The sequence below is a fragment of the Lynx canadensis genome, chromosome E3 (assembly GCF_007474595.2).
Source record: "Lynx canadensis isolate LIC74 chromosome E3, mLynCan4.pri.v2, whole genome shotgun sequence".
Lineage (NCBI taxonomy): Eukaryota > Metazoa > Chordata > Mammalia > Carnivora > Felidae > Lynx > Lynx canadensis.
Window position 1 is genome coordinate 4024245 of NC_044318.1, and position 27991 is coordinate 4052235.

Consider the following 27991-nt stretch of genomic DNA (forward strand, 5'->3'; position numbering starts at 1 on the left):
CGAGATCGTGACCTGGCTGAAGTCGGACGCTTAACCGACTGCGCCACCCAGGCGTAGCCCTTGCCCTTTTGCAGGGAGGTGGGCGCTCATGGGGGCATGTCTAAGGGAAACAGTGACCACCTCGGTGGGGTTATGAAACATGTATCACGTCAAGCCTTTGTGCTACGTTTGGACAGAACAGTTTCCTCAAGATTTTTATAAGTTGGAAAACATAGGACACATAAAAATATAGAATGCATCTCTTTGTGATTTTTTAAAAAATTTACTTGTTTTGAGAGAGACAGAGACCACACAAGTGGGAGAGGGGCAGAGAGACAGGGAGAGAGAATCCCAAGCAGGCTTTGCACTGCCAGCACAGGGCGCCTGATGCGGGGCTTGATCCCACGAAGCCATGAGATCATGACCTGAGCCGAAACCAAGAGTTGGATGCTCAACTGACTGAGCCACCCAGACCCCCCTCCTTGTGATTTTGAATTTATGTATCAAATTGTTCTGGGGGGTGGTAAGGGCCAAAGGTGCAGATTTTCCTACTGTGTGCAGAGACAGACCTGGTGTCTGAGACAGGAGATGGTAAAGGAGATACAGTTCTTGTCCCCACATTTCTGCCGGGTGCCCCAGGAAAGCCATGTGAGCGCAGCAGGGGAAGGCACAGGCTGTGTGCAAGATACCCTCACTCATAATAGCAAGACACTGACGACAGTCTGCTGCCCTCGGACAAGAGAGTGAATGAGAGAACCGTGCTGTGGCCAGAGTGCCTCAGAGCAGCCACGGGAAGAAACCAGAGCCATACGTTCAGCACAGCTGAGACTTCTCAGTTACTTTGAGGGAAAGAAAGCAGATTGCGAGTGGATGCAGGGAGGGAGACTGTCTATAAACACTTTTAAAGCACGTGAGAGGGTGCTACATATTATTTGGGGACACGTACATATGTGGGAATGAGAACTGCTACATTCAGCATGGGGCCACCCTGGAGGGGGAGGAGCCAGGGGCTTCACTGCATCGCGATGTTTTATTACCTCCACTGGGTTGTGGGTGTTCTGCATGTGGGATGTAATTTACTTTGCCTGTTCAAAAATTTTTTTCTTAGTGTTTTATTTATTTTTGAGAGAGAGAGACAGAATACCAGTGGGGGAGGGGCAGAGAGAGGATGTGTCCATCGTGAGACACAGAATCCCAGGCAGGCTCCAGGCTCTGATCTGTCAGCACAGAGCCTGACACGGGTCTCGAACCCACGAACTGCAAGATCATGACCTGAGCTAAAGTCTGACGCTTAACCTACTGAGCCATCTAGGCGCCCCTACTTTTCCTGTTCATGCGTGTGTGAAATATTTTGTAATTTAAAACACAGATAAAAATACTGCAAAGCATGAAGTGCTAGACGAGGAATCAAAGACAAAGGCAGCCAGCTGTCAGCCAGGCTCTCCAGTGGGCTTGGTGGGGGTTTCAGACCCTGCTCCCACCTGATAATAGACAAGAACAGAGAGAGGGGAAATCACTGCAAGGCAAGAAGTGTCTTTGAGGCCCCAAAAGTAGTGCTTGTGCATCAGAATCATTCCACTGCTGCCTGTCTGTCTTGAAGGTGGTTTGTACCAGATGACTGTTTGGAAAATAAACTGTGCCTTTGTAGATGTACTAATCTCTGTTTCCTTATACCTGCCAGTGGAGTAAGCTTTTTTTTTTTTTTAATGTTTAATAAGCCAATTTTACTTTTTTTAATTTGCCAATTGGGACGGCTTGATCTGAGACAGACACTCTTGTGTCGCTATGTAGAAATGAATCTGACCTGTAACTCCCGGAGCCTGGGGTCATGTTCTGCTTTGGCGAAAGTACATCCTCTCCCTTGATACTGTGCTCTTCCGCAAAGAAGCAGCGTAGCGCACGCCGGACCCTGTGCCCAGGCTGCTGAGATGGGCTGTTGTCCAGTCTCGAGAAGGACTTCTGCACGCCTAACCACATCTCTCCTGCTTGGACCGTAGGTGCAGAAAAGCCCCGTGTTCCGGAGGGACGGTGCAGACATCCACTCCGACCTCTTTATTTCCATAGCTCAGGCTCTTCTTGGGGGGACAGCCAGAGCGCAAGGCCTGTACGAGACAATTAACGTGACGGTAAGAGGCCGAGAACGTGTTTGCCACTCTTGTCCTTCGTTGCTATTTTTTTTTTTTTTTTCCCTCTGTGAACCGGCTGAGAGGTGGCTAGAACCTGTGACCGAGCAGCCTGTTGGAGACTCAGTGATGGGGTCTGGGGGAAGTAGAGGAATGTTAGGCCATTCCTTGGGTGTGAATCACAGACTGTAGACCCTGATGAAGGAATCACCAGTGAAGGCAGGTCCTGGGTCACATCCACGCCTCTGCTGGCACCAGGGAGCAGCCCCAGCACTGTGCCCCTGTGTTGGCTTTGCCCCCTCCCAGGTCACACTCTCTGTGCTCCCTCACTCCTGCTGTGGGCTCAGCTTCCCGAACTGCCTGCCCCCACATGCTTGTTTTGGGCTCTGCTCCAGGTGGACCCCGGTTTAGCCAGCTTCCATGTGGATGTCTGGAAACCTGAATGGGAGTTCTTTCCAAGGAGTGAGTCTTAGTGTAGTGAAATGTTTCCATTTGAGCAACTGTAGACCACGGAAAACCACAGATTTCTTTGCTTTATAGATTCCCCCTGGGATTCAGACAGACCAGAAGATTCGGATGAGTGGGAAAGGTATCCCCCGGATTAACAGCTACGGCTATGGAGATCACTACATTCACATCAAGATAAGAGTTCCAAAGTGCGTGCCCACGTAACCATGGTGAGGTCCGCCCAATCCCTGCATTTTCCCCACCCAGCAGGACCCGGTTTTGAGGGCTTTTTACCTGCCAGGCCTTAGGCCGAGCCAGACCGCCCGGCCCGTTGTGGGTCCGCTGCCGTAAGCACTGAGACTTGTGCCAGTTATTTCTACCTTACAGTCAGATGTGTCCTGCCCAGGTTCTCCATCTGCAAAGTGGGCATAATAAGGCCAACCTCATTAGTTGCTGGAAAATTGAATAATACCTAAGGAACACTTAGCCATAGCTGCTGTTGTTGATTTTATCATTACTGCTCTGAGGGCACTGGGGGTCTCGTGGGAGACACTAATCTGTAACTGGATCATAGCACATGACGTCTCCGTTCTTTGGGAGAAAGGTTTGAGTCGAGTGCTGTGGCATCCAGGATAGGCATGGCTCACCCTGTTGGGGAGGGTGAGCAAAATTTCTGGCACTACTTTTTTAATTAAAAGTTTTTTTTATTTTGAGAGAGAGAGAGAATGAGCAGGGGAGTGGCAGAGAGAAGGGGACAGAGGATCTGAAGTGGCTCGCGCAGACAGCAGAGAGCCCAACGTGGGGCTCGAACCCATGAACCATGAGATTATGACCTGAACGGAAGTCAGACGCTTAATCTACTGAACCACCTAGGTGCCCCCTGGTGCTCCTTTTAATTAGTTAACTTTCTACATACGACACTTATAAGAGCCCCTCCCCCCTCAACTTAAGGTATTTTAGGAGATTTTTGTCTTTTGTTTTTTGTTTTTTTTATCACGGTGCTTGGGTAGCTCAGTTGGTTAACCATCCAACTCTTGATTTTGACTCACGTCATGATCTCACAGTTCATGAGATCAAGGTCCTCGTCGGGGCTCTCTCTTTCCCTCTCTCTCTGTCCTTTTGTACATGCGTGCACATGTGTGCTCTCTCTCAAACTAAATAAACAAAGAATTAAACATTTTTATTATCAAAGTATAATCGACTTACAGTGTTATATTAGTTTCAGGTGTACAACATAAAGATTCAACAGTTTGATATGTTATGCAGTGCTCACCATGATCAGTGTAATTCAGGTTTTCTTTATTGAAGCTTTGAGGGGGTGGCTCTTAGGTTCGGGGTGTGTGCCTCTGCCTTATTGTGTCCCCACATTTTCCACATGCTTACGTGGAAACCGGCCCAGCCCATCATTTAAAGGGTTGCCCAGAGGAAGCACTCAATTTGTTTGCTCCACAGGAGACTCACAAGCCGGCAGCAGAGCCTGATCCTGAGCTACGCCGAGGACGAGACCGACGTGGAGGGGACGGTGAACGGTGTCACCAATACAAGCACGGGTAAGGTGGCCACACGTGGAAGGCCTCTCAGTCCTTGGAGGGTGCACGGCTCAGAAACACGTTGGGGTCTGCCCTTGCGGGGAGCATGACAGAGGGGTGCTGGGAGCCAGGAACAGCCTCCTGCCGGCCACTCTAACTTGCCCCGTGTGTGCAGAGGTCAGAGAGTGTCAGCTCGCCTCCTGCCGGAGGGCAGCTGTGTGTCTGCGAGAGCTGTTCTGAGTTCTATCCGTGGTTCTGCCGCTCGCCCTGTGACCTTGGGCACATCCCCACATGAGATTCCTTGTAACAGCTTAAGGAGGAGACAGATTGGAAGGCTTTATGCAGTCCTGACCCAGAACGCCTCCCCAAGATTTCAGAGTGTCTTGTAAGTGACAGCTATCAAAGCCGTAAAAAAGCCAGTCGACTGAGCGCAAACCTGCCTGTGCACAGCACGTCTAACTTTGAGTTCGTCCGGCAGCGAACAAATGCTGCGTTTACCCTGAGCTCGGATGTCAGGCTGTATCTATAGAGTGTTTTTAAATACTAGCTATTTGATACCAAAATGCTGGCAGGCACAGGCTGTGGTGATGGCCGCCTCTGCTGCAGCGCCTCTTCCCGTGGGAGGTGGGGGCCCTGCGGAGGAGATGCTGGTCCTCCGCTGGTGGGGACTCGGCCCGGGATGGGGCGAGCTGTGTGGTGAACTGGCCTCAGCTGCACAGGTGTTCCCCTCTTATATCATTCTGCTTGTGTGGGTCCTGGATGCCCCTCCCTTGTCCTCAGAGCCTGAACGGCACTAGGGAGTGTGTGGTCACTCGGGGCAGGCGGTGGATGTCCCCCGTGTCCTCAGAGCCTGAACGGCACTGGAGAGTGTGTGGTCCCTCAGAGCAGGTGATGGCAGCCAGGGGTGGGTTTCCAGGGAGGGAGGGCTGGTCTTGGAGCCTAGGGCTGGAGGTCCCAGCAGCAACTGCCTTTGCATGGACTTGCTGGGCTTCTGTGGAGTCCAGGGGGCCAAGTCGTCTGTGACAAAGCAGCCACCAGGAAGCCTGTCGGGAGCCTGACCAAACATGGAAAGGTTTGGTACCTGGATTTCTTACACTCTTGTTATAGCCCTTGTACTGAAAAGTGGAAATAGCCGTTCCACGTAATTGTAGTTGTGCTTCCTGAATTGCAAATGTTCCCAGTCATCTGGCCGGGGAGATTTTCCTCCTCTCCCAACCACGGGAGAACTTGAGGTCGGCCCTGTGAGTCGTGACGCGGGCCTTGTTCACTAGATTAGAACATTGGTGTTTTTGTTAAACTCTTTTCTGGTAGTTTAACTTGAGAGTTGATCATACAGTCAGCTTATGAGTATCCTTTGAACCCTCGTGACTTCTGTGGTTCTTTGTCCTCATAGCTAGTTCCCCGCTCTCATTCAGCCTGGATTTATTGGGAACCTGTGGTGTGCCAGACACTTTGTCACTTCTTCCTTTTAAATTTTTATTGACATAGTTTTGTTGAGTATAGTTTAACTTTGATGCATGAATTGAGCGCATTTCTGAAAAGTTGTTGTAAAGTGACGTAGTATGCCAAATTATTTTTTCCCTACTCACTTTTTTTTTTTTTTTTTTTTTTTTTTTTTTTTAATTTTTTTTAACGTTTATTTATTTTTGAGACAGAGAGAGACAGAGCATGAACGGGGGAGGGGCAGAGAGAGAGGGAGACACAGAATCGGAAACAGGCTCCAGGCTCCGAGCCATCAGCCCAGAGCCTGACGCGGGGCTCGAACTCACGGACCGCGAGATCGTGACCTGGCTGAAGTCGGACGCTCAACCGACTGCGCCACCCAGGCGCCCCCCTACTCACTTTCATTGTCATTTCAGAGCTGTGTTCTCGTGGGAAATTTGGCTCCCAGACGTAATTTTTTTTTTAATGTTTATTTATGAGAGAGAGAGAGAGAGGCCGAGTGTAGGTGGGGGAGGAGCAGACACAGAATCTGAAGCAGACTCTAGGCTCTAAGCTGTCAGCACAGAGCCCAACTCACAAACTGCAAGATCTCGAACTCACAAACTGCAAGATCATGACCTGAGCCGAAGTCAGACGCTTAACCCACTGAGCCGCCCAGGGGCCCTGGACATAATTTTTTAAATAGCATTTAAGAATCTTAGAATTGGCTTCAAAGAATGCTGCCCAGACATGGTTAAATTTCATTATACTGTGAAGACAGTTATTTTTGCAATCTGCGTGTGAAAATATGACAGTACTTATAATTCTCATTTCCTGACAACCTCACTAACAGTGGGTCATATTTATTTAAGTAGAGTCTGAATCTCTTATTTCAAGCATTTAACAAAACTTAAACTGAAGTTATGTTAGAAACAGTTATGTTCAGGGGCGCCTGGGTGGCTCAGTCGGTTAAGCGGCCGGCTTCGGCTCAGGTCATGATCTCGTGGTTCGTGAGTTCGAGCCCCGCGTCGGGCTCTGTGCTGACAGCTCAGAGCCTGGAGCCTGCTTCAGATTCTGTGTCTCCCTCTCTCTCTGACCCTCCCCCGTTCGTGCTCTGTCTCTCTCTGTCTCAAAAATAAATAAAAGTTAAAAAAAAAATTTAAAAATAAAAAAAAAGAAACAGTTATGTTCAGGTATCATTGCTTCGTGGAATAAAGTGTTACTCAGATCACTTTTTTTTTTTTTTTTTTTTTTTGAGACAGAGACAGACCATGAGCAGGGGAGGGGCAGACAGACAGGGAGACACAGAATCTGAAGCAGGCTCCAGGCTCTGAGCTGTCAGCACAGAGCCCGATATGGGGCTCGAACTCACGGACCATGAGATCATGACCTGAGCCAAAGTCGGACGCTCACCGACTGAGCCACCCAGGAGCCCCTCAGATCACTTTTTTAGTAGCCTCCAAATACACGTGAGTCAGGGAGCCCTCAGAACCTGACAGGAGCTGTCAGGTACAAACTGATTTCTGGGTGTCTATACTTTCATTAGGGAAAAGGGCACCTGAAGGGCATTTGGAGTAGATATAATTACATAGGAAACCGACCCAAAAGGTTTGGGGGATTTAATATCCCTTGCTTATTTTTGGTCCCTAGTACAGCTGGTGAAAACCTTAACAGCTGACCCTTGCTTCTTCCCCATTCTGTGAATCAGAAAGTCCAGAAAGACACCGTGCACTCAGGGACTCTCAGTACTCAGGGCTGAGCATAGAAGACACAGGGAGTCGGCAAAGTCTATTATTGCGAGACTGAGTTAGAGACAGTGTGGCTCAGGGTTTGTGCTTCTGGGTCCTCATTAACTCTTGGTGACAGTACACATACATTTACCTGGAGATGTAGAAAGCAGTTCCAGAGCTCACTGTCTGGGAATCCCACCTGCCGTTTCTCCTCTCCGACAGAGTTGGCAGCGTTGACCTTCACAAAGGGTGCTGGCAGGAGGAAGATGAAGGAAAGGACAAAATTTTAGTAGAACGAGAGGTACTTTGCTGGCTCAGCCTGTGTGTGTAGTCGGCTCAGGGAGTCAGGCTGTGTGTATAGACTTGCACCTCCACCTGCAGGGCGGCCCCGGTCCCCAGAAGTCAGGTCCTGGAGTCCTCTCGGTCTCTGTTTCTTCAAACATACGTTCCTTTAGCATTTGTTACGTGCTAAGAGATGACACACAGAGAGACAGAGTCCGTGCCGTCATCCAGCTTATAGATAACGGGAGAAGACAGCAAGCATTGAGCCCCAGATACGTGCTGAACCCTTCTCTTAAGAGAAGCTTGTGCCGATGGAAAAAACATTTTGGCCCAAAAAGGTGGCCCATATTCCTGGGATGATTGTTACTCTTCCCCTGGGATCACAGTATAAACAGCTATCAGGCAGCTCTAACTTGGAATCCCTGCCTAATAAGTTGGTGTGTTTCTTCTTTGAATCCCCCAACACTTTCCATGGCACCTGGCACAGGGCTGGTTCACAGGAAATGTTGACTGAGTTTATTTGAATTCGTTTTTCTCATGTCGCTGGGAGATACTCTGAGAGATGGGAGTACAAGCTCTTCCCCAGGAGAGAAGAGACCTGTGGCCTCAGGCTGGACCTCTGTGTTGGCTGAGCAGCCCCTCTGGGTGTGGTCACCTTCTGAAGGTGTAGACTAGAAATGGTCATGTAGTGCCCATTCAGCTGGAGTGGGCATTTCCTCTTTATTCTAAAGGCACAAGTGACATGCTGGCTGTATTTAAAGAAGCTTTAGAAGCACAGTGCCTTTGTTTGTATCCTGTCCTGAGACCAGAAGGCACCTGAGTGTCCGTGACATCCGTAAGGACACATCCCTCCTCCTGTCCTAGGTTAGAAAAACAGTGTGTATGTAGACTTTGTCATCTATGTGTGTAGTTTATTCCTGACATTTGGTTCAGAATTTTAAATTTAGTGCTTATAGCCTTTGATGTCCCTGCCAGTAAACCTTATTCCTGAAGGAGTCCTTTTATCCAAATTTAAAATAGAGATAAGACCTGAGTTCCTGGTGGTAGGGGGTGATCTGGCATGTTTGCGTTTTGTTGTTTTATTTTTGTTGTTGTGAATCATTAAGCTGTTAACTGGTTGCTTATTCTGGGGCCTTTGGCCACTGTGGCTCACATACCTATAGCCATGGGGGCATCACCGTTTCCCACCTTCTGGATGATGATGACAGCAGAGTTGCAGGGAAGAGGGTGACGGCAGTCTGAGTTTCTGTGCCCTGTTGTGACTCGTAGTTAACAGCTTGGCAACGGACGAGGCAAGGCCCCACTCTGCCCTTATCATCTGTAAAGGCTTGGGCAAATTACTTCAGCTCTCCAGGCCTCAGCTTTACCATCTGTAAGTTGGAAATGATAGCAGCCTGTATTTCATAGGGTTCTTACGTGATTAAATGAGATCACGTAAGTAAAGCATTTGACACAGTACATGGCACACATTAAAAGCTCCGTCAGCTATAACTCATAGTGATGCATGTGCACGCACAAAGGTCTGCCATTCCCAGAGCAAGGGCACGATAAAATCAGTCCGTACTCTCCTCTCCTGTGTCCAGGGAGGCCCAGGAGTGATGGGAAATTTCTGGTTTGCGGGTTGCTTTGTGTGAGGAGGCTCTTTGTTACTTAAGCCATCACGTCAGAACGGGGGATGTGAGGGACTAAGGGAAGGCACACATGGCCTTGCAACCTGTGGCGGTGGGCACCTCTCACGGGGATCTGCTCTGGTGACTCTGCAGTGCCCGGGGTCCTCTGCTGGGGAACCCTGGGAGTCGGGGATCACTCAGCCACCTTGACTTTGGTGATAGCTCACACCTTGGTTAGCACATCCTTGTTTGGGGCTATTGCTCTCTCTCAAGACGTTTCTGAGCTCTGAGAGCATGCCAGGTCCACGAGACTGCCCAGGGTGCTGTACCCAGGGGCGACTCCACCCACCCCTACTTGGAGCCTGGTGCCCAGAGCTTTGGGCCTCTTACTGATGAAGGCATCTTTTTTCTTTTTTCAATTAAAAAAAAAAAATGTTTATTTATTTTTGAGAGAGAGTGCGAGGGGGAGAGGAGCAGAGAGAGAGGGAGACACATAATCCCAAGCAGGTTCTAGGCTCTGAGCTGTCAGCACAGAGCCCGATGTGGGACTTGAATCCACGAACCATGAGATCATGACTTGAGCTGAAGTTGGACGCTTAACTGACTGAGCCACCCAGGCGCCCCTCACTAATGATGGCATTTTAGACTGAGATCTTGGGAACCGTGATCCTTTTTTACTGCGCTATGCACCGTACTTGGCATATACAACCTAGCATGTTAGAAACGTGCCCTGTGCTGAGTACAGGAGCTCATGGCAGAAGCTTGTCCTGCCTGCCTAGTGGTTGGCAGATCTTGAAAAGGACAGATTTATGCAGCAGAGTTGATCTCCATAATCTCAGCTTGGGCCCTGAAAAAACGGCCAAGTAGCTTCCCTGTTTCTAGGGCATGTAGGGTCACATGCCCTTGAGGGGGAGTTGCCCAGGGACGCATAGGGTGCCCAACTGCTGTTGTTACAGGGAAGAAGTGCACGTGTCGTGGGATTCCACAAGGCAGCGAGTCCCTTCCCTGGGTGTCCCAGAGACCCCAGGTGCACACGTACAGAGCGTGGAAGCTGGTCATTTGGTCTTGGTACGTGTTCTTCACCTGCTTGGAGTCAGTGACTTGGTTGTTAGGAGCTTGGGCTCTGGCCCTCGCTGCTTGTGTTTGAACTCCATTCTCCCCACCGCCTACCGGCTCTGAGACCTTGGGCAAACTATCTAATATAACTCTCTTTCTGCTTTTGTGGTTTCTGTTGTTGTTGTTTTGTTTTTTAATATGTGAAATTTGTGTGTAAAGGATTGAGTGAGCTACTGTGGGATCTGCGTGGCCTGACCTGGAAGGCATGTGGCACTTGGCAGTTGTTACAGTTGTTCAGGTGGAGTTAGCTGGTCACTGTCCTCCTCTCTGTCTTGTTTCCCTGTTGTGGGTCAGTGACTCGAGGAGCAGTTGGGATACACTAAATAAAGCACTGAGCGGCCCTTCTGCTTCAGTCATCTAACAGGCGAGGCCGTGTTGGCTGACCTGGGAGCCGCCCCCTCCCCTCTCTGGGTGGTGCTTGGTGGCTTCTTGAGTGGCAAGCCCCTGGGTGGCCAGTGTGGGTAGGCGGGACCAGGGATGGGACTCCTGGAGGTGGCTCCCTTGACCCCAGTTCTTTCTGCTGTTTGTGCCCAGGTGGCAGGACCATGGATAGCTCCGCAGGAGGCAAGGCTAGGCCTGAGGCTGGGGAGGACAAGGAGGGATTCCTTTCCAAACTTAAGAAAATGTTTACCTCCTGATATCCCAGCCGAGGTAGGAAAACCCTGAGGTTTCTTCCCCCTTTGTTTCCCTCTGTGAACTAACCCTGTTTTCCTTCACCTTAACCAGTATCATACCCCCGTCTCCCTGCTCCCAGGCTTGGAAGGGTTGCCAGTGTAAGTGTGGCGTATCTGGCTCCACTCAGAGCCAGGCCTCCCGGCCCGTGGAGAGGCCTGCATCAGGGCAGGGTGGTGGCGTTGGCCGGCGGTGCTGGGCGGAACCAGACTGCAGCGGCCGGCCTTCTGCCATGTCCGCTTCTGCAGAGGTTGCACGGAGGGCTGCCTCACAGTCCTCCTTCCACCAGCTTCCAGGGGGGCCACGTCCCACACTGGTGGGAAACCAGGCTGCCCACAGTCACAGAGGGCGAGTCACAGCAGAGCCAGGCCTAGAACTCAGACCCCCCTCCCCCCCCAACCTCCTGTGGAGTCATGTTCCCTGCCTGGGAGCCACAGGGCCGTGTAAACCTCAGGGGGCTGCCACGAGTCGTGCTTGCTCACTGTGGTGTCTCGGGACTCACTCTTCTCTTGTTCTGGTCCCTGGTGTCTGGGACTCCTCGTGCAGCTCCTTCCCAGGGATGACAGAAGCTCACCCGCAGGGCGCCTTCTTCGTGCAGTGCTAGTGAACCGTGACCATTTGTGTCTTGGCTCAGGAAAACGGTCCACTGGGAACTAGGCCGGGAGCAGCAGCCCCTCCGCGTGGCCAGGGCCCTGGAAGGATTCCGGAACAGCAACACTGCGCCCTTGCCTGCAGAGGCCCTGGACCACCTTGGCGACAGCAAAACCATGTGACAACACACCTCTCCACGGACTAGTCATAGGGGACAGCCCCTGGGCAGTAGGGCGTGGCACCCATAAGGGATGGTGGAAGTTTCCCGTCCATGGGTAGGTAACTTGGCCTCTTCTAGCTCAGGCAGAGTAAAACAACTGGACATTTCTTGCAGAGCTAAAACTCTAATTTGGAATCAAAAGTGGTGGAGATATTAGTTAAAGAATTAAAGGCCATGCTTACAGCTTAAAAATGAAGCCTTAAGCTGCACTGAGTCATGAAGTGATTAATTTCCCTCTCAGCAAACCTCCGGGAGCTTCTGGAATGAGTCTTTTCTGCCAGATTGTCTTTTTGAGGAACCTGGAGCTTGCACACCCCACAGTGTCCTCCACCCCTCAGCCAGGACACCCTGTGCTCTTGTCGGAGTTTATGTCCCAAAGATCCCAAACAGCTGGAACGTAGGCGCCTTGGGGCCTGGGGACGCACGTACCAAGGGGGTCCCCAAAGATGTCATTCCTGACCATATGGGCCGAGATCTTTATCAGGACGGATAGTCCTTCCTTCCGCCCTGTGTGGGGTGGCTTCTCGTCCCTGACTGTTGAGTTCTGTTGTCCTGGGGCAGGCGTTAAGGGGGACTCTTGCCCTTCTGCTCAACCCCAGCTGGTCACAGCTACAGCCCAGGGCCGACTAACAGCCTGTCACCCCAGAGGCCTGCCCCTCTGCCTGCCAGTGGCTTGGTTCTCACCACTCACATTGCTGACATCGGTTTTTAGAAGTGTGTGTAAACTCCTCAGTGCCGAGAACTGCTGTCGTCTCTATAAATGTTTGTTCAGAAAAGGAAAGCACAGTCTGAGAGGTTGAAGGTTTCACCGTCCAGCCAGAGCAAAACACACTGTCCCCAGTCTCAGCTTGTAGGGTGTGCGGGCTCCACATGCTTCCAGATCCTCCCACTGGTAAGACAGGCTAATGGAGAAGGCTTACAAATAGTTTCCTTTTTGTTTTCCTTCATAATTTACAAAATAAAGCATCTATTACTGTGATCTAAGAATGTAAAATGATTCTGTATCCATGTAAATAAGATTACTGCAAAAAAGTTATTTAAAGCCTAAATTGTGGTCATATTCTTCTTTGAAAGAGTTCAAACTGCTTTTCACAGGGGGCTCAGCAGTGGGGTTGCTGATGTTCGTCTACACATGGGGGCCATCCCGCGTCACCTCTGGCCTTCCTGGGGCCGCCCCCATCCACTGAGTCACTCCAGCCCAAGAGCACACGCGCCATGATGGCCACATGGTGCTCTGACAAATGCTGACCCTCCAAGGTCCCAGTGCGGGGGGGCTTTCCATGAGACTATGCTTATTTGATTGAATGTTCTGGAATTCTCGGCGTGTAACTTTCTTTGGGGGCCACGAGAAGATGTGCAGTGTTGGCCTACTTGGGGCCCTGCATGTCACTGTCTTCCTCACTAGATTTTTTTTTTTCTCCTCCATTATTTTCAGAGGAATGTTGTTGTTTTTTTTTTTGCATTGAAGTTTTTGCTGATTGTAGTTTAACTGGTTTGGGCTCCCAGCAGAGGCTGTCCCACAGAAGCCCTGATGGCTGCACAGCTGCAGTGACCCTGAGCACATAGCTCAGATCCATCCCAGGGTTCCAGGCTGTGCACATGAGGTGTGAGAGCACTTGCTGGGCCGGGTGAAGACGTTGGGGAAGACCTTGTGGGCACAAAGAGGCTGCGCGGTGACTTCGTGCCAGCATCAGATGCTTCTCCCTTCACCAGAATGGGCCCGGCACGGTCCTAGATCCCAGGTCCAGCGGTGGGACCTGGGCAGTGCCTCATGACAGCTTAAGTTTTCTTCCTGGAGAAGTCCAGCCAAATCCCATTCATGTCCTGTCTTTTGAAAGCACAAGTCTGGAGGGAGACTTTGAAAGAGAAAGGTGGTTTTCTTGCTGGCCAGACACCATCCCTGCTGCACCAGGCCGTCCTTCCCCTGCTGGCCGGAAGGGGGCAGTGCAACACCTGCCCAATCAAGTCCCACTCAAGACTCAGATTGGGCTTCTTCCCACAGGAGGGTCTCGAGGCGTTGGTCTCCAGACTTTGCAGCCTCTGAGTTGAGGCTGGAACGTGAGACGAGGTCCTCAAAAATATGAAAAAGTAACTCTGCCCCTGAGCCTTTGGGGACTGAGAGGAGTGGAAAGGTAGGTGGGTAGGGAGGATGGGGGAAGGCACGGTCACGTGTGGGTGATGAAGACCTGGGCGCCGGACCTTGGCTCTGTCACACCGGCGGGTCTCTGCTCTGATATGTTTCTGACCTGGGCCATTCTCCTGAGGCCTCTGGGTTTAGGTGGACTTGAACTCTGCCTTCCTTGTCATGAAGACCCCCCTCAAAGACGAGAATCCTCTCCAGTCCCACAAGCTTCTTGGCTACCGTGTGTCCAAGGATGGCCCTGCCCTCACTCTGCTTTCCTGCCACCCTGGGGCCTGTCCCCGAATTAAGTGAACACTCGCACCTCTTGCAGAAGGCGTGTTTTAGCACTGGGAAACCCGCACTTTGTATCTTGTAATTATTTATCTACAGAAAGATTTTTAAGTAATCTCTACACCCAACATGGGGCTCGAACCCACACCCTGAGATCAGGAGTCGCTTGCTCTACCGACTGAGCCAGCCAGGCGCCCCAGATCTTTTAACCAAAAGTTGTATTTATTTGGCATGATCCTCATGAAGGGTCACAGATGAGCCAGCCGGCAACTTTACATAAAGCGAGTGGGCCCTGACGTGCTTCCCAGTTGTGCAGAACCCAGGAGGCGGTGGGGGTGATGGACACTGGCTGCCCTGTCTCAAGGGGGTGGCTGTTCGGCTCCACCCGAGGGGGCCATGTGGGAATTCAGACCCTGTGCTACCAGACCGTCTGGTGCTCTGCAAGAGAAGCTGGGCATCCAGATTCTTCTGTGGAGATTTTAGTTACCTCATTTTTGGGGTTACCTATATTGTACAATTCACTCATTAAAGCATACGGTTTAGTGGATTTTAAGTCCAACGTTGTGCCTCCACCACCACAGTCCATTTTATTTTTTTATTTTATTAAGAATTTTTGGGGCACCCGGGTGGCTCAGTCGGTTAAGCGTCCGACTTCAGCTCAGGTCATGATCTCACACTCCATGAGTTCAAGCCCCGCGTCGGGCTCTGTGCTGACGGCTCAGAGCCTGGAGCCTGTTTCGGATTCTGTGTCTCCCTCTCTCTCTGCTGCTTCCCTGCTCATGCTCTGTCTCTCTGTGTCTCAAAAATAAATAAAAACAAAAAAAAAATTAAAAGAATTTTTTAGTGTTTATTATTTTTGAGGGGGGGGGGGCAGAGAGAAAGATACACACACACAGAATCCAAAGCAGGCTCCAGGCTCTGAGCTGTCAGCACAGAGCCTGAAGCAGGGCTCAAACCCAGGAGTTGCGAGATCATGACCTGAGCCGAAGTTGGGTACTTAACCAACTGAGCCACGCAGATGCCCCAGTTAATATTTTTTTAAAATGGGTTTCTTATAGACATTTGATTGGATCTTGTGTTTGTTTTGAGAGAGAGGCAGAGCAAGCAGGGTAGGGGCAGAGAGGCGGGGCAGAGAATCCCAAGCAGGCTCCACACTGAGTGTGGAGCCTGACTCAGGGCTCGAACTCACAAACCATGAGATCGTGACCTGAGCCCAAACCAAGAGTTAGATGCTTAGCTGACTTAGCCACCCAGGTACCCCACCACAATCCATTTTAGAACATTTTCATCACCCTGAAGAGAAACCCCAATTCCATTAGCAGTCCCTCCCCATTTCCCCGGGTCCCTCAGACCCTGGCAGCCACAAACCCACTCCCCGTCTCTAGGATTCATCTACTCTGCACATTTCATGTGAATGGGGTCATACAATATATGGTGGCTTGTTTCCTTCTGGTTTCACTTAATACGATGTCTCAGGCTTCATCCATGTTGTGGCACGGATGGGTACTTGTTCCTTTTTACGGCTGAGTCAATTCCATTCTGTGGATAGACCACTTTTGTTTTCCAGCCATTCACTGATAGACATTTGGGTTATTTCCAGCATTTGGCTATCATCAACAACGCTATGGAGTTGTCTCATTTTAAGATGTTGGCAGCGACTTACATAAGGTACTTGGGAGTCATCAAGCTCATAGAGACAAAGTAGAGTGGTTCGTGCTGGGGGAGGGGGAACGGGAAGCTAGTGTTTAATGGAGACAGTGTCAGTTTGGGAAGATGAAAAAGTCCTGGAGAGGGATGCTGGTGAGGGCAGCACAATACTGTGAATGTAATTAATGCCACTGAATTATATGTACACTTAACAATGACTAAAATGGTAAATTTTCTGTATAGTTCACCAGTTAAGAAAATGAAAAACGTTGGCAGCGAACTAATGTATTTCAGGTACCAAATTTCAGAAAACCAGGCACACGTGGCATCCACCCAGCTGGGGACGCCTCCACCAGCAGATGTCGTGGTGCTAGGAGTCATCCCCTCCGTGCGGTGCTGACCCAGACTCCCCAGGGCTCTGTGAGCTGTGATCCACACATGCTTCCTTCCTGTAGTGATGCACAGGCGGGGCAGGAGCACCCTGGGCCAGGCAGGCACCTCGACTTGAGTATCCAGGGTATGGGAAGGGCCAGTTCCGCTCCAGCCCCATTTGGGGATCGATGGGGGCCAAGGGAAGAGGATTGACATGAATGTCTATTACAGATCAGATGGTTTAAATACTAGGACTGTTGTCTTTTAACCCTCTGGCCCCACGTGCACAGCCCCCCCTCCTCCCGTACTATCAGCACCTCCACAAGAGTGGGACATTTGTTCCAACTGATGAACATCATTTATCTCCGAAGTCACGTTTTCATTAGGGTTTGCTCTTGGTGGTGCATATCCTATGGGTGTGGACAAATCCATTGTGACGTGTGTCCATTGTAATATCCTACAGAATAGTTCTACCACCTAGGATCTGGTTTTTGTGTGCAGTGTGGACAGCTCATAGCACATGGAGTATCCTGACTGTTGTCTATTTATTTCACTGGATTTGGGCTGTTCCCACTGAGACCCACTGCTTTGGCCACACTTGGGATGGGGGCAGGGAACAGGATGAGGGCACTGGAGGCTAGCAGGGCTTGACCATGTGTCTCAGAAGGAGGGGGAGAGTGACCCGGGGATGTCAGACGCTGCTCTGCACGAATGATCTCATGGCATCCTCAGAACAGCCTGGCCAGCTAAGCGGACTGGCGAGGCTCAGCAATGTGCCCAGCTCCTATCCCTTTGGGCGAGGCGCGCCTGGAACCCGACGCAGGCTTGCTGGTTTGCTCTGCTTCTGGGCACAGTGGACTCCTCCCAGGCTCTGTACTGACCACAGGCCACTCCAGGATCTCATCACAGTGACTCAGCCCCAAGCTGGTGAGTTTCCCAACCTCGGGTATGGGAGACTTGGGCATCACATAGGGCTGGACGCAGATGGCCTCTCACATTCTATTGCTGATGCTGCTTGCCTTCCCGCCCCGTCTAGGGGCTTGCTGCCCTCCCCTTATACCTCAGTCTGTCCCTGTCCCCCAAAAGTAGGCCCCCTCCTCCCATTACTATTTGTGTTTATTTAAAAAAAAATTTTTTTTCAACGTTTATTTATTTATTTATTTATTTTGGGACAGAGAGAGACAGAGCATGAATGGGGGAGGGGCAGAGAGAGAGGGAGACACAGAATCGGAAACAGGCTCCAGGCTCCGAGCCATCAGCCCAGAGCCTGACGCGGGGCTCGAACTCACGGACCGCGAGATCGTGACCTGGCTGAAGTCGGACGCTTAACCGACTGCGCCACCCAGGCGCCCCCCAAAAAAATTTTTTTTAATGTTTATTTCTGAGAGAGAGAGAGAGAGAGAGAGAGAGAGAGAATAAGTGGGGGAGGGACAGAGAGAGAGACACACACACAGAATCCAAAGCAGGCTCCAGGCTCTGAGATGTCAGCACAGAGCCCAATGCAGGGCTTGAACTCACACACCACGAGATCATGACCTGAGCTGAAGTTGGATGCTCAACCGACTGAGCCACCCAGGTGCTCTCGTGCTTCCCATTTTCTGCAGCCCTATGTCAATCTATAACTATTCATGCATATCTGTATCTGGTTCTCCCACCAACCAAAGCTCTTCAAGGTAAAGACCATAACCTTTTTGATTAACATTGTGCACCTGGCACAGTGGTAAGCTGTCAGATGCTTTTTCAAGTCATCAATGAATGGATCAAATGAATTTGGTGGGACTGCTGTCAGTCTTCATGACTGCAGGTACCAAGGCTAAGGTAGGGTAGTAAAGAGCTGTGACAGACGATACGCAAATCCGTACAGGAAAAACATGCCTGCCGTGGGACCTCGGGCATTTGACCTGTGTTCTCTGGGTGTTCCTCCCTCTTCTGTAAAGTGAGCAGGAGAGGGGAGGTTGAACCACCCCTACCTTCCCGGTCCTATGTGGACACTACAGGCGAGGCAGTGCTTTCCCTTCCTTGGCTTTATTCCCCAGCCTTTGCTGTAAGCAGCGTGTTACTTTTTCTCAGTGGTGTGCAATTATGGTGACCTCTGGTCCGGTCTGTCACTGCCCTCCAGATGTTTTGCCTGGCCTGTTTTGAAGATGACCTACTTAGGGCTGCTGCCACTGGGGGGAGGAGAGACAAAGGGAGAAAGGGCCGGTCTTGCCGCCTTCAAGCTTCAAGAAAGAATGTGTGGTTGGCCTCACCAGCTCTCTGGAGATGAAGGCTGTATTTGCCTCGATGTCAAAAGGCATTGCTTGGGGCGCCTGGGTGGCGCAGTCAGTTAAGCGTCCGACTTCAGCCAGGTCACGATCTCGCGGTCCGTGAGTTCGAGCCCCACGTCGGGCTCTGGGCTGGTGGCTCAGAGCCTGGAGCCTGCTTCCGATTCTGTGTCTCCCTCTCTCTCTGCCCCTCCCCCGTTCATGCTCTGTCTCTCTCTGTCCCAAAAATAAATAAACGTTGAAAAAAAAAATTTAAAAAAAATTAAAAAAAAAAAAAAAAAGGCATTGCTTATGGTTGGTATGCGGAATCCCCTCTGTCCTCAAACGTAGTACAAACAGTGGTCAGAGCCGCTCCTCTGGGCTGTGGTCACAGCACGGTCTCCCACGTGCCGGACTAAACTTAGAGTTGCGTTTAAGTTGTGTGTCTTCAGCCCTCGAGTCCCCTGCAAAGGGAGGGGGCTGCGTCTCCACCACTTGATGCTTCCTGTTGGGATATTCATGCCTCAGCAGCTGCCACCCCAACCCCAGTCCCTGAAACAAAGCCCTTTTCTTTTGGAAGCCATCTGTGAAAACAATGGCCTTTATTTAAAAAAATAACTTTTTGCAACACGAGAACGGATCACTGTGACTGTATCTCCTGTGCCCCCAGACGGGGCTGAGAGATGGCAGGGTCAGAGCCCAGCAAAGTCCCCTTTGTGCTGCTCCAGCCACTGGTCCAGCGTCTTGGCCTTGGGGTTGAGTCTCAGGGTCAGTTCGATGTCACGGTCAGGTTTCAGGGCATAGAAACGGAACATGTTGGCAAGGTCTCGGGCGCCAGGGAAGTCATACTTCTCGTAGTCCTCTGGGGTCGTCTGGAAGCAGAGGGGAGTCTTTTGGGTCTGTCAGCATCACTAGCACCCCGGCTGTTGGCAACTCAGTACCAGCCCAGGTCCTTACCAGTAAGTTCATGTGAAAACCCCTCTACTAAAAAGATTAAAGTTCTAGGGGCGCCTGGGTGGCTCAGTCAGTTAAGCATCTGACTTTGGCTCAGGTCATGATCTCACGGTTTGTGAGTTCAAGCCCCACATCAGGCTCTGTGCTGTCAGCACAGAGCCCATTTTGGATCCTGTCTCCCCCTCTCTCAAAATAAATAAATAAATGTAAAAAAAAAAAAAAAAAGATTAAAGCTAAAAAACCACTGTTCTAAGTCAACTTAAACCGTTCAAGGGGTGCCTGGCTGGTTCAGTCCAAAGAATGTGTGACTCTTGATCTCAGGGTTGTAAGTTCAAGCCCCACAGTGAGTGTAGAGATTACTTTAGAAAAATCATAAATGCTGTTCTTTTGAGATCAGAAGATGGAAACTTTTCAGCCCTTTCCAAACCAGAACTCTGCAAACATCACTTTATTGCTCAAAAACCAAAGCTGTTCCCAGTTCCTGACCAAACTGAACCTGAACTCCTCAGCTCTTGAAATCCTCCATGGTTGCCTCAGACTTTTGTTTAGATGTAATGCATGGCCATTTAGGGCACGTTTTCTAGAGCACCTCATTGCACTAAGGAAGTGCTTACCTCGATTATTCTGTTAAATTCTGACAACCAAGGAAGGGAATTCTATTCATCCACCCGTTTTACAGATGAGGCTACTGAGGCAGAGAGGGTCAGGGATTGTGCCCCGAGGCCCGCATGCTGGTGGGCCGTAAGGGCTGGGAGCAGGACCCCATTCTGGGGGTCTGACCCAACTGAGACATGCCCTGCCATGGCCTCCCCATCACTGCTCTGCTCGTGTCTTGGAACTCTATAGGTGGTTCCTGTCTTTTAATAACGTGGGAGTTTCTCAGACCTTAATAAGTCTTACTTCCATAATGGGAAGGACAAATAAGATACAAGGCACCTAAGGGGAAGACGGAGGGTCAGCGGGGACACAGCCAGGCCAGGAGGAGGCAGGGATGGGGCCCATCTCTCTGGCCTCCTTCCCTGCCCAACACGCCCTGTGTGTTCACTCCTTGCCTTGGCCCCTAGTGTCCCCTCTTCCTAGAAACCTTCCTTGCCACTTAGTCAATTGCCTAAGCCAAAAACTTCTCTCAGTGGCCACCCGTGGCTCCCAAGAACAGCATGACAAATGCTCACAGTGACGAATTCAGATTGACTTTGCCCAGAGAGTGGGGCAGCCCTAGATACCATACCACTTCCCTACCAACCATAGCTCCCTCTGGGGATCAGAACGACCAGACCCCGGCTGCCGGAGCACCCTGGTGGGAGCTGGGACATCACCCAGCCCGGGCCCGGGGGGCTGCAGGGGCCCACCTTGGCACTGCGCACGGCCTTGCCAGTGTGCTTGGAGAGCAGGGCGGCATACTCTTCCGCCGTGTGCCTGCAGGTACTGAGCCCGATGTTCCGGCCGATGTATTCTTCTGGCATCTTCAGCAGGCTTAGCACCACGGGACCCAGGTCGGTCACAGATATGCCGTCCATGGGCACATCACCCATGGGCAAGCCTGGGAGGGAAGTGGGGGGAAGAGGGATGTGCTGGGGTTGTGGCTGATGTTCCCACCAGCCCACCGCCCAGACACGTGCACACGGCAGCACCCTCCGGTGTCTGTGGCGGCAGCGAGGCAGTGCAGCTCAGTAAGGAAACGGGATCCAATCCGAGCTCTGCCACCCTGACGGTCCCCTGTTGACACCCTGAGCCCTTGTTACTCCATTTATAGAGTGGAGGGAACCCGGGACCTACGACCCCCTCAGGGCTAAGACCAGAACAGGAAGGAAATGGAGGGGCTGCTCCCAAGGCGCTGGACCCAGGGCACCTGGTCACATCTGGAATTCCTGCCGTGGAAAACCAAGTCTGCTAACAGGAGTGCTAGAGAGTCAAGGCCAGGGCCTGGACCAGAGCAGCACATGGCAGGTGCTCCATAAATGTGCTGAATTACTAGTGATTCCACCTGCCACGGTGGTCTGGTGGGGAGCAGGGCAATGTCTAGATTGGCGCCAGGAGCACGTGGGTCCTGCCACATTCCTCGCCCAGGCGAAGGGGCCACCGCAGCTGCCCGTTCAGGTCACCCAAAGACCTTGTAGGGACAGAGCTCCAACCAGAGACAGAACACAAGAGGGATCCCCGACCAACTTTGCAAACTATAAAGGGCGGTGCCAGTGTGCCAACACTAGGACCAGACTGCTCACCCTCCCTGCTGGGCAGGACTCAAGCGAGGGTGAGCCTGTGTTCATGCAGAGGGTGAGGGGTGGTTGCGTCAGGACACCGACCTCACTGGACCTGATCTTCCCAACTCTCTTACTTCTGAAGGAAAAGTAACAAGTGCGCTCTGTAAAGCATCGCATCATTGCCTCTTGGCAGATTTTCTCAACGCCCCTGCAAAGGTCAGTTATGCCCATTTCACAGAGCAGGAAGCAGAGGCCCAGTGTCACAGGCCTGACACTAGAGAACCAGGGCTTGGACCCGGAACCATCTGAGGACTAGCCAGCTTTCTCCAACACCCACTGCTCCCCTCGGTGACAGCGGATGCTCGAGAAGGGAGGAAGGACACTCACTCAGCAAGTAGCTCTTTCCATCCGGAGCTTTCTGGGGCAGGAAGTAGGAGAGCAGGTTCTCAAAATAGCAGGCCAGCCGCACACTGGTCATGGGAACTCCGATGTCCCGGAAATATTCCTCCACCTCCCCTTTGCCGTCAAAGTGGCCCGCTGCCAGCCTCCCGGCCGTTAGCTTCCTGATGTTCTCCAAGCCACTGTAGACCACGTAGCGAAGGCCCAGGCGCTTGGCCACATCGGCCAGCAGCTTTCCCTGGTGGGCAGGAAAGGAGAAATCACAGAGCTGAGAGGGAAGAAGTGTATCCCCAGCCACAGCCCTGGCTCTCCTGCCCTGGTTGCCACCGTGCCTGATGCAAAGAGGCCAACACCACTTCACCCTTGTCCCTCTCCTGGAACGATGCTCACACGTGGTTCCACACGTGGACTGTGAGCCTTCTACCTTAGCGTCCCTTCTCTAGATCATCTGGGTTGTCCTACTTCTCAATATGCTCAACTGCGGCCCACATGTGTGCATTATGACAGGAGGGGTGGAAGGTCGGGAGAGGGCCACACAGAGGTCTCCCAGCTCGGCCTACTCCGTGTAAAGCCACCGTCGATGGAAGGCCCCAGCAGTCCGCTAGGGAGGTGGTACAGCTCAGCAATTAGGCACACAGACTGCTCAGGTGCTACCCGGGGCTGTGATGCACTTAACTGTCAGTTAAACAGGGAGAGCCACACCACCTACTGCATAAGGATGTGTTGGATGGTGGCCTCCAGAAAGATGTGTCCATGTCCTAACCTCCAGAACCTGTGAACGTGACCTTACTTGGGAAAAGAAATCTGCAGATAGAACTAAGGATGATTCCAGGTGGGTTCTCAATCTGATGACAAGCATCCCTACAAGAGACCGAAGAGAACACACAGAGGAGAAGGCCCTGCGTGAAGGCAGAGATTGGGGTGAGGTGGCCATGAGGAGAGCCAGCAGCCACCAAAAGCTGGAAGAGGCAAGGAGTGGAATCACCCTTAGAGTCTCCTTCTGGAGGTTCCTGGATTTTCGACTTCTGGCCCCCAGAATGAGAGTAAATTCCTGTCGTTTGAGCCAGCTGGCTGGTTATGGCAGCTACGGGACATGAACCCAGGCCATCAGGATAATGACCTAACATTCCCTCCATCAACCAGAGAAGCTGTCCTTCTCTACTCTATGGGAAGGAGTACTCTATGTCCTACTCTACTCTATGTAAGTGGATTCAAAGAAAATGTCAAGGCTGAAAACAACTTTAAAGACCAGTGGGCCCGTCCAGTCTCCCTTTATTTTACAAAGGCCTTTTTTCCCCTAATAAAGCCCAGGGCAGGGAAGGTCCATGTCTAGAGCAGAGCTGCAGCTGGTCATGGACGAGGGAGGGCTGAAAGATGAAGTGACAGACAGCAGGAGCCTCTCCTCTGCCACCAACAATACGTCCCACAGATACCTGAGTCTATGTGACAGACTCTGTGCGAGTGTCCCCATCCTCAGAGTGAAAGATGGCTATGTCTCATGTTCTCCGTCCCATATCCCTCCCCCTGCCACCTGGGCTCCATAACTAGAGAGAATGTGGGTGGAAAACAATAAACAGAAACATACAACATACAAAGGGGACATGGGCTTTCTGGGATGATGGAAATGTATTTTGATTAGATTGGTAATATGTGGGTTTACTTAGGAGTGCTTGGGTGGCCCAGTCAGTTAAGCATCAGGCTCTTGATTTCAGCTCAGGTCATGATCTTGCTGTTCGTGAGACAGAGCCCCATGTTGAGCTCTGCAGTGACAGCACAGAGCCTGATTGGGATTCTCACTCTCTCTCTCCCCCTCTATACTCACCCCCCCAATAAATAACTAAGCTTAAAAATATATATATGAGTATACTGACTTTCAAATTCCATCAAACTATACAATTAAAATGTGTGCATCTTATTTCCAGGAAATTATGGGTCAACAGAGTTGTTTTTCTAGAAAGTGTAAAAAGTCAATGGATGACAAAGTAGATTATTGGTTGCTTGGGGCTGGGGGGGGGAGGAAGAATGGGGAATAACTGCTAATAGATAAAGGTTTCTTTTTGTGGTGATGAAAACATTCTAGAATTAGGTAGGTAACAGTGATGGCTGCACAATATATATATATATATATATGTATGTGTATATATATACACATATGTATACATACACATTGAATTATACACTTTGAAAAGGCATAGTGTATAGTACTTGAATGATATCTTAAAAAAAATCAGGGGGCCTGGGTGGCTCAGTTGATTGAGCACTCAACTCTTGGTTTGACTCAGGTCATGATCTCACAGATCATGAGTTCAAACCCCGCACTGGGCTCTGTGCTGACAGCGCGGAGCCTGCTTGGGATTCTCTCTCCCTCTCTCTCCGCTCACTCTCTCTCTTTCAAAATAAATAAATACACTTTTAAAATTAAAATAAAAACCACCAGAAAAGAAAGCAGCTGCCTCCTATCCTCATTCAAGTCCAGGTGGACTGCATGGAAGAGGAGGGGAAAGGTCTGCAGTGGTCAGTGGGTCACAGGCAGGGTCAGTCCCTTTCTAACAAGTTGGAGCTGCCTCCCAGGGAGCTCCTAGTGAGATGCCCTGCTCCTAGCCCGGCCTCCCCACGCCCTCCCCCCTGCCCTCACCTGCTTGACCTCCTGCTCCTGGCTGCAGTTTTCCCAGTAGTTGGTCACGATGAAGGTAGCATGGGCCCCGGTCAGGGCCAGCTCCATGCTGGCCTCGTCATCCTGGTCTCCCCGCACCACTTCTGCACCCTGCAGCCTCAGCTCCCTTGCTGCCCTCTGCCTAGGGTCTCGAGTGACCACTCGGACCCTGAATGTCCCATCTTCCAGGAGCGTCCGGGCCACCGAGCCTCCCTGAGCACCTGCGAAGAGTCAGAAAGGCCTGCGGGGATGGGCCTGCCTGGGAGTCCGGCTGAGGGGAAGCCCCTCAGGGAAGGCTCCATTACAGCCAGACGCCCAGGCCCTTTCCACCTGTGATCCTCATGAAGTGCCTTACACCGTTAAAAAAAATAACAGCTTTATTGAGATAGAATCCGCTCACCTTTTACAGGGTATACGGTTTATATTTATTTAAAAAATATTTTGGCAAATCCACACTAGTGGGCTGATTTTAGCCAGAGTAAACAGATACCTCTATGAGGCAGCTGAGACTTGTGCTGCCGTCCACACACCAGACTTGCCTGGAATTTCACCGGTAAGACTCACTGCTTCAAGTTAAATAAATAAGGAAAGTGTACAGTGCAGTGGGTTTTTGTTTTTTTGTATATTCAGAGCGTGCAACCATCATCCCCGTCAATTTTAGAATATTTCGTGCCCCCTAAAAGAAAACCCACACCCATCAGCAGTCACTCTCCATTCCCCTCCCTCTCAGCCCTGGCAGACCACTCACGTACCTTCTGTCTGTATTGATCTGTCTCTACGGATCTGACTATTCTGGACATTTCACACAAATGGAATCATATAACATGTAGCTATTGTGTCTCGCTTCTTTCACTCAGCATACGGTTTCCAAAGTTCATCAATGTTTTAGCATCAAACCTTTTGTAAAATGTTTAAAATGGGCACTTGGGTGGCTCAGTTGGTTAAGTGTCTGACTTCGGCTCAGGTCATGATCTTAGGGTTGTGAGTTCAAGCGCCGCAGCGGGCTCGCTGCTGACAATGCAGAGCCTGCTTGGGACTCTCTCTCTCCCTCTCTCTGCCCCTCCCCTGCTCACGCTCACTCTCCTTAAAATAAATAAACATTAAAAAAAAAGATAAAAAATAAAATGTATTACAAGGGCAGCTGACCGGCTTAGTAAATAAAGCATGCAACTCAAAGTCGGGGAGTTCAAGTCCCACTTTGGGAGCAGAGTTTACGTGTAAAAAAAATAAATCTATTATAAAATATTTAGCACATACACAAAGGCATGCCAACACCCATGTACCCACTGCTTAGCTTAAGAAATAAAGTATTACCTACATCTTTTCTCTAAAAGACTGAGGGGCGCCTGGCTGGTTCAGCTGGAAGAGCATGCAACTCTTGATCTCGGGGTAGTGAGTTTGAGCCCCATGTTGGGTACACAGATTACTTAAGAGAAAATTACAAAAAGTAAAATCATCAAAAGGAAGAAAATAAAAAATCATCCATAAATACATGTACGAGAAAAGTGAATGCAGTACTACGTGCAATAGTGGAAATTTGTAGAAACAAGATGTCCTTTGGTAAGAATCTGGTTAAGGAAGTGATCAATCCACGCCAAAGTAATCACTGGCAGATTGGCAGATCTGTGCATATGACTTGGACAGGTGAACGTGACCTATCCTGGAGTGGAAAAGGGAAGCTGCAGAACCACAACAACCTTCACACAGTACTGGTGGGAATAGAAAATGGGGCAGTCACTTTCGAAAAGAGTCTGGAAGTTTCTCAAAAACATGTTCACACAAAAACCTGTGCATGAACGTTCACTATATTGTTCACAACAGCCAAGAGCTGGAAACAAGCCAAACATCCAGCAATGGAAGAGTAGATCAACACAATGCAGTCTACCCATAAAATGGAATATTATTCAGACATAGAAAAGGAATGGAGTACTGACACCTGCTACAAAATGGATGAACCTCAAAAACACGATGCCGAGTCAAGGAAGCCAGGCATAAAAGGCCACAGAGTGTATGATTTAATTTATATGAAATGTCCAGAATGGACAAATCTACAGATTGAGAGTAGACCAATGGCTGCCAAAGGCTGAGGAAAGTTTAAGAAACCGAGAGTAAAGTAACTGCTGGTGGGTGTGAGTTTCTTTTGGGAGTGATGAGATGACCTTGTTCTAAAACTGCCAAGGATGAGCGTAAAGCTCTGTGAATATACCAGAAACCAGTGAATTGCACACTTTATTTTTAAGTTTATTTTGAGGGGCGCCTGGGTGGTTCAGTTGGTTCAGCCTCCAACTTCAGCTCAGGCCATGATCTCATGGGTGGTGGGTTCGAGCCCTGCAACTGGCTGTGTCAGCACAGAGCTCAGAGCCTGGTGCTTGCTTTGGATCTGTCTGTCTGTCTGTCTCTCTCTCTCGCTGCCCCTCCCCCGCTCACGCTCTGTCTCTCCCTCTCTCAAAGGTAATAAACATTAAAAATTTTTTTTGAATAAGAATATTTATAAGTATTTATTTTGAGAGAGCAAGTGGGGGAGGGGCAGAGAGAGGGAGAGCAAGAGAATCCTAAGCAGGTTCTGCACTGTCAGTGCAGAGCCCCAGGTGGGGCTGGAACTCACCGACCTGGGGATCATGACCTGAGCCAAAGTCGGAGGCTTAACCGACTGAGCCAACAAGGCTCCCAAAAACCAGCGAACTGCACACTTTAAATGGGTGAATTGTATATGTGATTTAGATCTTAAGCTGGTACACATATTTAAAAACATACAGTACAAAAAAGAACAAAACATGATGGCAAGACACTTTGCCATTAAAAAAAAAATCTTTGTACATATCTAATCTGGTAGAATACTCAAGAAACGATGACAGAGATGGATGGGGTTGCTGAGACAGAAGTAGGAGGGAGATTTAATTTTGGTATTATGTGCAACTGTCACTTTTTCAAGAAGTTAAAGTAATTATTATTATTTTTTTAATTCAAACAGAATGTGCTCCCAGGTCCTGCTCCAGGGTCCCTGGCCGGGTCAGGGGTCCGGGCCACAGGACCCTCCTTCCAGCCCTGCCCCACCCCCACCCCCCTCGGTCTCCCAGGCTCTGCGGGGCGGCGCTGGTCTCGCTCACCTGTGGCTCCAAACACCACCACCAGTTTCTTGTCCGCCATGCGGGCCGGAGCGGGAAGTGCGGTCCCTGAAGCCTGGGAACCGCGGGACGCTCGGGTTGGCGAAGAGGACAGGGGTCCCCGCCTGGGACCACCCCGGGAGCGCACTGCGTGGGCCCGACGGGCGGCCAGCCCGGGAGAAGTCGGGGCCCCGCGACCCCCGGCCCGCTCCGCCCCCTCTCCGCGCCGGACACCCCGGCGCGGTGGCCCGGGCCTACGGTACCTCCTCGCCTCAGACCAGGCG

General features: G+C 50.7%; 2 protein-coding genes and 1 non-coding gene across 5 annotated transcripts in view; 1 reads left to right on the forward strand and 2 right to left on the reverse strand.

Moving 5' to 3' along the window:
* Positions 1 to 12770, forward strand: part of DNAJA3 (DnaJ heat shock protein family (Hsp40) member A3) — a 30103-nt gene extending 17333 nt beyond the window's left edge. Inside the window, exons 8-12 of one of the 2 annotated variants that reach the window (XM_030301287.2) lie at positions 1977 to 2105; positions 2643 to 2758; positions 4002 to 4099; positions 10773 to 10889; positions 11545 to 12770. In XM_030301287.2, coding sequence (XP_030157147.1) covers positions 1977 to 2105; positions 2643 to 2758; positions 4002 to 4099; positions 10773 to 10876 — 447 coding nt within the window. In that variant the 3' untranslated portion in view covers positions 10877 to 10889; positions 11545 to 12770. The remainder of the gene's footprint in view (positions 1 to 1976; positions 2106 to 2642; positions 2759 to 4001; positions 4100 to 10772; positions 10890 to 11544) is intronic. The other variant, XM_030301289.2, reaches the window with a different exon arrangement.
* A 1485-nt stretch (positions 12771 to 14255) lies between these two features.
* On the reverse strand, positions 14256 to 14327 carry TRNAR-CCU. The gene has a single exon. It is a non-coding gene; the product is annotated as a tRNA-Arg (tRNA).
* Positions 14328 to 18981: 4654 nt separating this feature from the next.
* Positions 18982 to 27988, reverse strand: NMRAL1 (NmrA like redox sensor 1). 2 transcript variants are annotated; one of them, XM_030301137.1, is made up of 5 exons: positions 27711 to 27988; positions 24586 to 24824; positions 21939 to 22188; positions 20700 to 20890; positions 18982 to 19268 (listed from the first exon to the last, which is right to left on the reverse strand). In XM_030301137.1, the coding sequence occupies exons 1-5, from the start codon at positions 27748 to 27750 to the stop codon at positions 19089 to 19091; spliced, it is 900 nt and encodes a 299-aa protein (XP_030156997.1). In that variant the 5' UTR covers positions 27751 to 27988; the 3' UTR covers positions 18982 to 19088. The 2 variants fall into 2 exon arrangements, with proteins under 2 accessions (XP_030156997.1, XP_030156998.1); XM_030301138.1 differs by lacking the exon at positions 27711 to 27988 and adding an exon at positions 24934 to 25565.
* Between the last annotated feature and the right edge of the window lie 3 nt (positions 27989 to 27991).